Source organism: Triticum urartu, chromosome 3, assembly GCF_003073215.2.
Source record: "Triticum urartu cultivar G1812 chromosome 3, Tu2.1, whole genome shotgun sequence".
Lineage (NCBI taxonomy): Eukaryota > Viridiplantae > Streptophyta > Magnoliopsida > Poales > Poaceae > Triticum > Triticum urartu.
In genome coordinates, this window is record NC_053024.1 from 673,794,369 (window position 1) to 673,806,104 (window position 11,736).

Below are 11,736 nucleotides of genomic sequence, written 5' to 3' on the forward strand. Positions count from 1 at the left end.
CCAAGAACCGGAGCCTGTGATTTCATTCTAAGTGTACTTACTCTGTACATAAAATTATGTTTTCCATTGCAACACATGAGCTACTTACCGGTATACAATTATTTCTTAATTGCAATTTCAATCATCTCACATATACAACTATTTTGCAATTTAAATTTTGACCATCTCACACGTACAACTATTTTGCAATTGCAATTTTGACCATCTCAAGATATACATGTTGTTTTCACATGCAAATAAAATATTGAAATTTGCAAATAAAATGTCTTGGCCGCCGGTTCAACAACTTTTGTGTGTGGTCGATATCACGCTGAGGAGCTGTCCTGACAATGAGAAGCAGGACATAGAGACGAGACAAATCATGATGACATGGACACAGTTAGTAGGGAGGCGGTAGGGAGTCAAGGAAGCAGAAGGCCCAGGGGAGCAACCGAGGACTAGGAGACATGAGGCATGTGGCCGACGGTGATGCCATGGAGGGCAGTGAAACCAAGGACGTGATGGAGGGCGGTGAAGGTGGGGGCCATTGTGGGCAGCCCAACTGTGAGGCGGATAGGGGGTGGGGAAGTAGAGTAGGAGGTCTACTGGAGAAGAGGAGGAAGCTAGCGTCAGGCATGGAGCAGTCGAGAGTCGAAACAAGGGAGGGCTGAGAGTTGAAATTTCCCTCTTGGTTGGTTGGGTTTTTTGGTGATGGCCTTTAAAATTAGGTTCTATGGGAGGAAGTTTGGATGTCCAAGAGTTGTAGGTGGTGAGATAGGTGCCTCTTCTGGAGCACGTTTTGGGAGTGCATATTGTTATTTTTCACAGGAAAGTGTATGGTTTGTCATTATAGTGTTGGATTAGGCTAGTCGAGTTCAATATGGTCGTTCGTGATTAACTTGCCTTTTTGGGTTCGTGGTAGAATATGGGCTGGACTAACTTTGCGGGCACCTCAACAGACTTATAGCGCGGGTAATACAGGAAAAAACACCAAAATGATTAGTAATGGGCCCACTCATATGGAACTCAACAATACACAAACATTTTTATAACAATATTGTCTGAAAAATAAGTTCGTTTCACTAGTTTTATATATCCAATGAGTGAAAAAATGTTATGTGTTGCCAAAAGAAGCTCACATACTACATGAAACTATAATAGAATTTCAAAAGGTGTTTTTATATATTTTTATTTATTCTGTATGTGAAGAGAAGTGTTCAATAGTGGTAAGAAAAAGAATGTCCAGGCATATGAATATAAATGGTCGTGCATTTAAAATAATAACTGCATATATAAAAAAGTATGCATGTGTCGCTATATTTTTCATGTTTTGAGAAAGTGTTCACATGGTAATGAAAAGTGTCCATGTATCTCTCAAAACCATCAATCTATTTTACCCAGAAAATAGAGAAGAAAAATGAGAAAGGAACAGCAAAAAGGAAAATGATAAAAAAGAAAGCGATAATGCGCCCGGCCCATGTGGGGCGATTTGTCCCTTATATGGCGATATAAGTGCTTGCCTGTTTGGGGTCGATTCCCTCCCGCCCACTTGCCCGTCCGCTTTCAAAAAAAGTTGTGGCGCCAAGTCCGGCCTTATCAGTTACCACTTACCAAGGCCACAAGAGTACATGAGAGTGAGCACTGCGGCCACAATCTACCACGAATGTGTGCGTCAAATGGCCGCCGGGGTGGATAAGGGTGATCTTCAGCACTGTGGTCCAGTGGGTATTATCTTGGAGAGGATGGCAACAGTTCTTGTTTGAAAGCTACGCAGGTTGTACTATATATCGTCAGGGTTAAGAAGAAACGTAGTACGGTACCTGAGTAGTGCAGAGAAGGTGGGTGATCGAATCGACCTGGCTGCAGCAGCAATGGCTGCCATTGCCGTCTTCTCCCTGCTGTTGCTCCTCTCTTCTGCTCCTGCTGTTCTTGGCTTCACGAGGAGCGACTTCCCGCCGGAGTTCGTCTTCGGAGCCGCCACCTCCGCATACCAGGTAACGAATGATACAGATTAGTACCGGCTTGAACTGGAATTTGTTTTCTTGCACATATTTTATACGAACGGTTATGGACCCTGCTTCTCATGTAAACAAAGGAAACGAAAAAACAGTTGTTCATTGGGGTCCACTGGCTCTAACGGGGAAGCCTAACAAGATAACAACCACACAAACATATTTTTTTTCCTTGCTCATTTTAGTTAGTATGTGCGACAATGATGTTTGTATGATATTCGTATGCACGACAATGATGTTTGTATGATATTCGTATGTGCGACAATGATCTTCATTTCGAAAATTGATTTTATGTTCATATGTGCAGCAAAACACTAAGAGATAACTCAATATAATTTCATAAGAACCGAATTATAGGGGCAATACAGACTTATCACCGAGTATATCAGAAATTAAGGTAAAGCGATAGAAACTGAAAAGAACAGGATGGCTTATTCTAAAGCGCTTATTTTCACGGCAATTTTTCTTCTTCTAGAATACGCATAAGCATGTTTTCCACTGCAGCTTATGTATAAGTCACAACTCAGAAGAACTACGCCTTAGCAAGTTTATGAAAACAACACCGTTAGTTGAAAACCCGTGATCTACACATTAGACAATCACGGAGTTGAGCGATAAATCCGCCACTGCTAAGCGGGGTTGAAACGGTTCGCTTTCTCCTCGTTCTCGAACCTTCAAGCGCCTCCCCCGATTCCCTAGTAGAGAGAGTGAAAAACCAATTTTACAGCTAATCTACATATCTGTCATAGCTTGGTGATTTTGCAGCTCACCTTATAGCTAGCTACTGCCTTTAGTAGTAGGAATATGATTAGACACTTATAAGCACAAATTATGCTGACACAGTAACACCCGACCAGGCACCACCCCGTCCCTGTCTCGCCCGTCTGGTTCAACCGTTCGGTGTTAATGGACCAGCCTCGTGACACACGTGGTTTGTTCATTCGTTGCTCTCAAAAAAGAAATGATCCATCGGCCATCACTGTTTCATCATACATGATGAGCGAGGCCGTCCTATAAGCTGCCATGGCCACGAAAGCACATACCATCAGTACAGCCCGCTGCCATGGCCTTCTTCTTCTTCCAGTTCCTCCTGCTCCTGCTTCTAGCCGCCGCCCATGGCGCGGCCCCTGTTCTTGGCTTCACGAGGAGCGACTTCCCGCCGGAATTCGTCTTCGGGGCCGCCACCTCGGCATACCAGGTAAGGTAACGGACGACCCAGATTAGTTGGGGCTCGAACTGAATTTTGTTTTCTTGCGCATATTTTAGTCGTATAAGGCTCTGGGCCCTGCTTCTCATCTGAACAGAGCAAACAAACCAACGAAAGCAAGTGTTCGCTAGGATCCAATCCACCAGCTCTCACAGCGAAGCCTAACAAGTCAACAACCACACAAGTAGATTATCATTTCCTGCTTGTTTTAGTTAGTTTTATGTGGCTCTGGTTATTTTTTTTTCAACTCGAATGTGTGGCTCTGGTTTACCTCTTGCGCATTTTAGCTGGCCTCTCTTGCTCTGCTTCTCTGGTTAATTTGCTCTGTTTTTCTTTTATGCAGTATGAGGGTGCCGTGGCTGAGGATGGCAGGAGCCCAAGCGTCTGGGACACCTTCACACAAGCAGGTAACACACTAATTAACCTGTTAGTTCTGCCTAAAAAAAGCCTTATTGTCGGTATTCTGACCAAATTCAGGGTCCTGGTAAAACTTTGTTTGACAATATTCTCCTACTGATGACAGGGAAAATGTCGGATAAAAGCACAGGCGATGTCGCTGCTGATGGGTACCACAAGTACAAGGTAATCATGGTTAAATTTACCTGGTGTGACTTGAATTCCTTTCCCTATTAATTTTATCTTACAGAATCCCACAAGAAAAAATATATCAGAAAAACAAACATATTATACTCTGTTTTGTTGTGGTTGAAGTTTCTCAATATTCCATAGACGGAGAGGATTAGGTTGTTGTTTATTTGTTGTACACTAATAATGACATCACCTGATGTTTCAGGATGATATCAAGCTCATGGTTGACACTAACCTAGAGGCTTACAGATTCTCTATCTCCTGGTCAAGGCTTATACCAAGTATGAAAGCATTCCACAATATTTCTGTCGCAGTACTCAGGAAATTTACATAAATGTTTCATCTTTGATTTCAAAATTGACAATTACAGATGGGAGGGGGGCTGTCAACCCAAAAGGTTTGGAGTACTACAACAACCTTATAAATGAGCTAGTGCAACATGGTATGGTTATTTGTACTAAACTGTATAAATTATCATGCACTGACACAAAAAACCATCTTTCAACTATATCGTATATGCACAACAATGACAAATCTATCATAGTTGACAATTTCTTTATTGTTCTTCTTCATTATCTCGAGTTCTGAATCTGTGTGGCCTTCACGATTCTTTAGGGATTCAAGTCCATGTTATGCTTTCCCATCTCGATTTCCCGCAAGTTTTGGACGATGAGTATGGCGGATGGTTAAGCCCTAAAATTGTGTAAGGTCCCAAAACTTTCCATTTGTAACGGCGAATTGCTCAAAAGCTAAAAATAATAAGCCTTTTTTTAATAGATAATGGAGGTGGCTTATGCAAAGTGCCTTGACAATGTTTAGTTGATTTCTACTTTCCTTTTCCTAACCAGTGGCATTGAAAAATGCAGGGAGGATTTCACAGCATTTGCGGAAGTGTGCTTTAGGGAGTTTGGAGACAGGGTTTCATACTGGACAACGATAGATGAACCTAATGTCAGCGCACTAGGATCTTACGACAATGCACTATTTGCCCCGGGACGTTGCTCCAACCCATTTGGAATAACAAATTGTACAGTGGGAAACTCAACTGTGGAACCATACATAGCAGCTCATAACATGATACTGGCTCATGCATCAACTACCAGACTTTACGGAGAAAAATATCGAGTGAGTCATCTTGTGTCCAAAACTAAAAGTGAAGCCTTTTTCCGACATGTTTACTCTGTTTTCTTTAAGGAATAAACTATTAACCTTTTTGTTTTAATCTAAGATTCATTAATCATTATCTGGTTAATATTTGTGAAGAAAGTACTGGTTCACTATACACAGTTTTCAGTGTCTCCATGATTACAATTTGTGTGTGCAAGATTATTATGTTCTAGGCAGTTTCGACACATTAATCTCATGGACAATAAAAAGACTGCTCTTTTAATTCTGTTTCTTGATGTATTTTCACATGCTAACTTTTATGTGTACATAAAAATACTCTTGCAAGTAGGCTGCCCAAAAGGGAGGTGTTGGCATAAATGTTTACTCTTCTTGGAGTTATCCTATGACGAACTCTGATGTGGATGTGGAAGCAGCTAAAAGATACTTAGACTTCGTGTTCGGATGGTAACATTATTTGGACTCTTATGTTTATTTCCATGTTCTAGAGAGTTCACAATAAGTATGCAGCTAACCAACTTGTGATGCTTTTCTAGGATACTAGAGCCCTTGGTGTCTGGAGATTACCCAGATGTGATGAGGAAAAATGTTGGGTCTCGACTTCCATCGTTCACAAAGTCCCAATCTCAAGTTGTCAAGGGAGCTGTTGATTTCATAGGAATAAACCACTACTATTCCATGTATGTTAATGACCGTCCTTTAGACAAAGGCACTCGTGACTATTCAGCAGACATGTCTCTTTACCAAAGAGGTAAAAAATATATGCATTCTTCATTAATTGTAGTCAGAAGGAGTGGGCAATGCAATTCATTTATCTCGTATAATATAATGATGAATGTGCTTTTTTTTCTAAAAAGCACACTATTTATGTATATATTGACCAAATAATTTGTTGCCACTCCCCAAAATACACACGAATTTGAGTAACCCATTGGTCGAGTGCTAACATAATATTTGTTATTGTGATGCAGCTTCTAAAACAATCCCAGGAAGTAGCAAGGTAATATTTTCAACAATGCTTGTTAGAGAAACCACTAGCCTGAACTATTTCTAGACATGATTTCTTCATATTACAAATTCTAATCTAACAAGATACTAAAAATATATAACTACACTTAGAGCTCAAATTATTTAGCAAGATATTGTCCACCTTATGAGTTGTTATAAATATACACAATATTCTCTTTTGATTGCAGAATGTCCCAGCATCTTCTCAAAGTGACCCGGAAGGATTGCAATATGTGCTGCAGTACCTTACGAAAGCCTATGGGAACCTTCCTATCTATGTGCAAGAGAATGGCAAGTCGATCTAGTCTGGTTGCAACGATCTCCAATTTTCTGTTCTACAGATCTAGATAAAATTTATGTCATAGTGTTCATGCAGACATCACAGCTTCTAATTCATTCTAATTTCACTAATATATTCTGCCTTGCCATTCATCTCCGCAGGTGTTGCATCTAATGACACTCTCGATGACACCGAAAGGATCGAATACTTGAAGAGCTACATGGGTAGCACACTGAAGGCAGTAAGGTCAGCCATTAAACAAAAGTCACCAAGAATGTAGTTCAAATCAACAGCACTGCCTTTCCGCAAAATGTCCAGGATTCAGACATTTTTATCCTGACGTAGTTTTGCCCTTCAGGAATGGAGCAAACGTAAAAGGTTACTTTGTCTGGTCCTTCCTAGACGTCTTCGAGTTCTTTGCAGGGGCCAAGTCACGGTACGGCCTGTACCGTGTCGATTTTAACGATGAGGCGCTGCCACGACAAGCGAAGCTCTCTGCTCGATGGTACTCTGGCTTCCTGAAGAACAATGACACCTATGTTCGGAACGAGCTCGAAAGTACAGGATCGCATGCTCTGCAATGAGCCGTAAAACAGATGGTGGAAATGTCGAGTCATCCTATGTAAATAAACGTTTCATGTAAATATAGTGGTTTATTACATATACATCATGTAGTACCTTATGTACCTACAAGAGTGGTTGGCAGTGCCCTACGCATGGCCATGTCTCATGATGGAGGTTTAGGTGTGTTGTAACAGGTTTTGCTCGGTTTTTCCGCTAATTAACCGGACAATACTCTTCAGCTTCTATCAATAGATTGAGAGGTGGTGCAAAACCCGCAGCGATCAGCGGCGGCCATACATGCACTGGTGCTGAATTTTACTCGAGTGGCTGGGAAGGGAACTCCTATTCCTAGGAAGAACATATGGCCACCAGTCTTACCCTGCAACTACTACTGAATGTGGACGCCTCTTTCATCAAGGGCTCCCACTCCGGGTCATGCGAAGCAATTGTTAGAGATCACAGAGGTTACTTCATTACTGGTTCTACCTCACAAATTGAACATGTAGCAGATGTTGTGTCCGCAGAAGCTGCGGCACTTCATGAAGGATTGAGGCTACTCCAAACCCTGGGATGCAACAACGTATAAGTGATTATGGACAATATCATTGTGGTCTAAGCTCTACGTCTCAATGAGGGTTACTCTATGGTGGCAGCTCCGTTGCTTGATGTTTGCAGAGACTTAATACTAGAATTCGGGAAGGCTACTATTGAGCATTGTAATCAATAGAGAATCTAATGCAGTGGCTCACGTGCTAGCAGAGTGGGGGCGTGCGAACAATCCAACTGTTTGGATGGATGCACCTCCGAGTTATATTGTTAAACTTTTAGCAGACGATGATAGTGTTATTTGAGTTTAATATAGAGCTAGCCATGAAGGTCTTTCTGTCAAAAAAAAAACTGCCTGCCATATATGTTTTACACAGTGATTTTCATGACTTGGCGCACACTAACTCGCCGTCCTGGGCTTTGGCCCATATAGTTTTTTCTTTATAAGAATTCAAAAAATACGGGGGGAGGAGATTCGGACTTGAGACATCAAGGTTCAGTACTACAAGTGCTAACCACTGCGCCACGTTACTTTATTCCGTTGTCTTTCATCTTCTTCCGTCCTTTATGCCAAATGTAACGTGTATGCTTTTCTTTTATGTTTTTTGTTGTCTTTGACAGTATTTTCTTTGACCTTTTTTTTCATTTTTTTCATTTCTTTGTTCACAAATTTTTCTTCAAGTTACTGAACTTTTTCAGTTATAGTGATTTTTTTCAAAATTCATGAATTTTTTCACAATTTGCGTAAACTTTTTAATCAAAATCCATGAACTTTTTAAAATTCATGATCTACTGTCAAAATCCGGTGAGCTTTTTCGAATTCCTGAATTTTTTTAAAAAAATTGGTGACCTTTTTTTCAAGTTAATGGATGTTTTTGTGAAAATCCGTGATTTTTTTAAAAGTGATGAACTTTTTTCAAGCGTTGAACTTTTTAAAAAGCTACGAACATTTTTTCAAATTTGTGAACTTTTCAAATCCGGGTCAGCCCATGTGGCGTGCATAGAGCGAGCCTCGTTCGCTACTTCGCGTGGACTTGGCCGGTTGTGTCCTTAGCTCCACTCGCTACAACGACAATTTCCATTTTCTCGTTCATTTATTTTTCTCTTTTTTGAACTTTATTATTCTTTTTTAAACCTGTTTCCAAATTTGAAATACTGTTTGGAATACTAAAAATTTCTTTGTGTTCAAATATTGTTTACAATTTTATAAAATGGTCTGGAGTTAAAAAATAACCCTGTTTTCAAAAAAATTATTCAAAATTTTAAGAAATGTTTGTATTTCAAAAAAGTGGATATTTTATTAAAAAAATATGTGGTTTAAAATTTGTTTTCACCATCAATTGTTGAGAATTTGTTAACAAATTTTTGATACGCAATTAAAAAATCCAAAATTGTTGGCAAATTTCAAGAAATGGTTATGATATAAGAATATGTTCATGTTGATTGATAATGACGGAAATTGCAACTAACCGAAGCATTGAAATTAGGAAAAAATTACATGTCCACATATGCACCCGTCTGGTCTAGTCTAACACATTCCTCTCAACTGGTGGTTTTTCCGGACTACGGATAAATGGCCCCAACTTCTTCAGCAGCTTGGCATGGACATATGCGGCATCAATGCAAGGTTTGAACAACTTCCAAAACAATTTGCATGTTGCGACACGTCCGGCCATTTATCAGCCTTTTTACCGAACTCCAGAAAATGCAAAATTTGTCGAAAACCAAAACAACTTGGCATATTACCTTAAATTTTTCATACAAACCACTGGAAAAAGGGTCATTTAAAGGATGTCGAAAAATAATGTGCTCTCAGACAGAGCCTTGTGGCCTACTAGGACACTCTACGTGAACATGGTATTTTTTTCTACACAAATAAAAATATATTCAGAGAAGTTAAAATGGTTTTAAATTTTTGTTCATATTTTTTATTTTGTTCCATTTTTTCTGTTTTTTAAAAAATATTTGTGTTCAGAATCTTATATGCTATTCTTAAAAATGTTTGTGTTTTGATATCTAGGCAATTTTGAAAGACACAAACATTTATTTGAAATTTTTGTACAATATTTTAAAATGCAAATATTTGTATTTTATGAATAAAAGTTAAAAAGGCGAATGTTTTTGAAATTTTGGACAAATTTTATAAGGTTGAGCATTTTTAAAAAGAAAATAGAAACGTAAAGGGAAAACAAAAAAACAAAGAAGTAATAAAAAAGGAAAAGTGGGGAAAAGACCGGTCGCTATAGTAACCCTGTCGCTGAGGGCTAGTTCTAGTAGTCTGCGTTTTTGTAATTAGACATTGAAGCTTATCAGCTCATGTGCCTAACGACTAGTGGTCAGCTGTGTGAGTTACATGGTTCGATCCCTCGCACTGTCATTTCTTTTTCGATAAAGTATAGAAATTTTTGTTCAGCGTGCATTTAAAAAAAATCATCATATATTTTTAAAAATCTTCAGTGTGTATTTGAATAAAGTTCACCGTATACTAAGAAAATATTCAGTATATCTTTTAAATTACTTTTTTAAAAATTGCTCAGCTTTCAAAATTAGTTCACAATTTTAAAAATTGTTCACATTTAAGAAAAGAATATTTGATTCTTTACCATTTCGAAACATTTTTCGCATTTTCAAGAAATTTTGTTCATATTTGTTTCCAAGAAATATTGAAAATGTAAAAAAAACAAAGTTGTTGCTTTATTTAGTACTTTAAGTTTAGCGCTGTGTTTAATCCGTCCGTAGTTTTCACGAATGGAGCGAATTGGGCTGGCCCATTCGTACACGTATTAATCCGTATACGATGACCCATCATACATATGAAATGCGTATAATTTGTCAGAGGTTTATATTGCCCTTTATACGCTTTGTGAGGGAGGGGGGGGGGGGTGCCAAAGCGGGGCTCGATTTGATATGTAAGGTTGGATCGTATAGTATTTTTTTCCGAAGGATTTCTTCTCTCTACATTTAATCCAGCATGTTTGTATTTGTACTTTTTGGGATCTTACAAACCAAACAGACCCTACCAAAACTATTGTTGGAAGTATCTTAACTCCATCACTTGTTTATAAGAAATTGACGGATGACGAAGATCCTCGGAATGCATATTTGAGCCTTATGAGGTCTCTAGGAACCCATGGGCAGAGGTGATTGTGAAGAGGGCGTGCCAGTAAGAACAATCTTCTTCGTGTTGAAGTCTACTATCAGCAAATATACATAACCTTCAATATCTAGCAAAACAAAAACTATGTGACTGAATTCCCTCTGAAAATTAGCAAGGTAATACAAAAATAAACAAGAAAACAGTTCCTCTATTTTATTATTTGGGTCCCGTCTACACAATATCTTGTACCATTGTAGATTGGCTTGAAAACAAATCTGGATTAACAGTGGCCAATAGATTTGAACCTTTACATGGTTGTGTGCATCCATGATGTAGAGGCGAGCTTAACCCGTTTTCGAAGAAAGATTTGAACCTTTACACCATAAAAAATCCTTTACTTTCCTCCTTAATTAAGCAATGGAAATATTCTAAATCGCCCGACCGGCCACGTTCTCCACCGGCCGCCTCGCACGTGTGTCCTCCACCTCTCCTAGCGCATGACACATAGACAGGGGCCCACATTGGGGAGGACGACCTACAAGGGAGGCAGGCCAGGGTGGGGAGTGACAGAGGCCACTGATGTCGAGTGCCAAAGTTGTATGAGTGAGGGGAGTCGTGGTTGTGCGAGCTGCTGGATCTATCATGATGCCGATACGCCCGTGTGAAGGAGGGCATAGGCACCACCGCGGGGTACTACTACTGATACGTCTCCAACATATATATAATTTTTTGTTCTTCTACCCTAGAAGGTTCGAGAGAAGACCTGAAGAGTCACGAGGGAGCGACAAGCTCGGGAGGCGCGCCCCCAGGCTTGTGGGCCCTCATGGCACCTCTTGACCTAATTCCACCTCTATAAATTCTAAAATATTCCCCTGTCATCAGAGAGCCACTCGAAATACTTTTTTCGTCGTCGCAAGTTTCTGTTCTTGAGATATCCCATCTGGAGGCCTTCCCGGTATTCTGCCGGAGGGGGAATCGGCCATGGAGGAGCTCTAGATCAACCTTGTTGCCCTTCAGATGGTTCTCCTACTGGATTGATAACCCAACCTTGTCTTAACTGAGGGAAATACTTATCTCTACTGTATTATATCATCCTCTCCTCTTCGAGAAAATCCCAACGCAGCTCACAAGTAGCAACTACCACCCAGATCCGTAGCTTGGATTGGTGCCACACATTGTTGGGACCGACAAGTGTAGATGCTACATAGACGAGGAGGATGTTGTAGACGCCGGATGACGGTGCTGCGATGAGATGGTGGAGGTGCTGGAACCGCCCAAGGGAGGCGTTGGACATGGCAGAGGTGCTGGAACCTCCATATGATGGTGATCG

At 40.0% G+C, this 11,736-nt stretch overlaps 1 protein-coding gene across 2 annotated transcripts; it reads left to right on the forward strand.

Moving 5' to 3' along the window:
• Positions 1–1,421: 1,421 nt before the first annotated feature.
• Positions 1,422–7,006, forward strand: LOC125545855 (beta-glucosidase 5-like). 2 transcript variants are annotated; one of them, XM_048709903.1, is made up of 13 exons: positions 1,422–1,973; positions 3,542–3,605; positions 3,722–3,780; positions 3,992–4,067; positions 4,157–4,228; positions 4,402–4,489; positions 4,653–4,911; positions 5,243–5,358; positions 5,448–5,662; positions 5,883–5,911; positions 6,108–6,210; positions 6,361–6,445; positions 6,558–7,006. In XM_048709903.1, exons 1-13 carry the CDS (start codon positions 1,851–1,853, stop codon positions 6,781–6,783), a joined length of 1,515 nt encoding a protein of 504 aa, XP_048565860.1. In that variant the 5' UTR covers positions 1,422–1,850; the 3' UTR covers positions 6,784–7,006. The 2 variants fall into 2 exon arrangements, with proteins under 2 accessions (XP_048565860.1, XP_048565859.1); XM_048709902.1 differs by lacking the exon at positions 1,422–1,973 and adding an exon at positions 2,963–3,189.
• Positions 7,007–11,736: the final 4,730 nt, after the last annotated feature.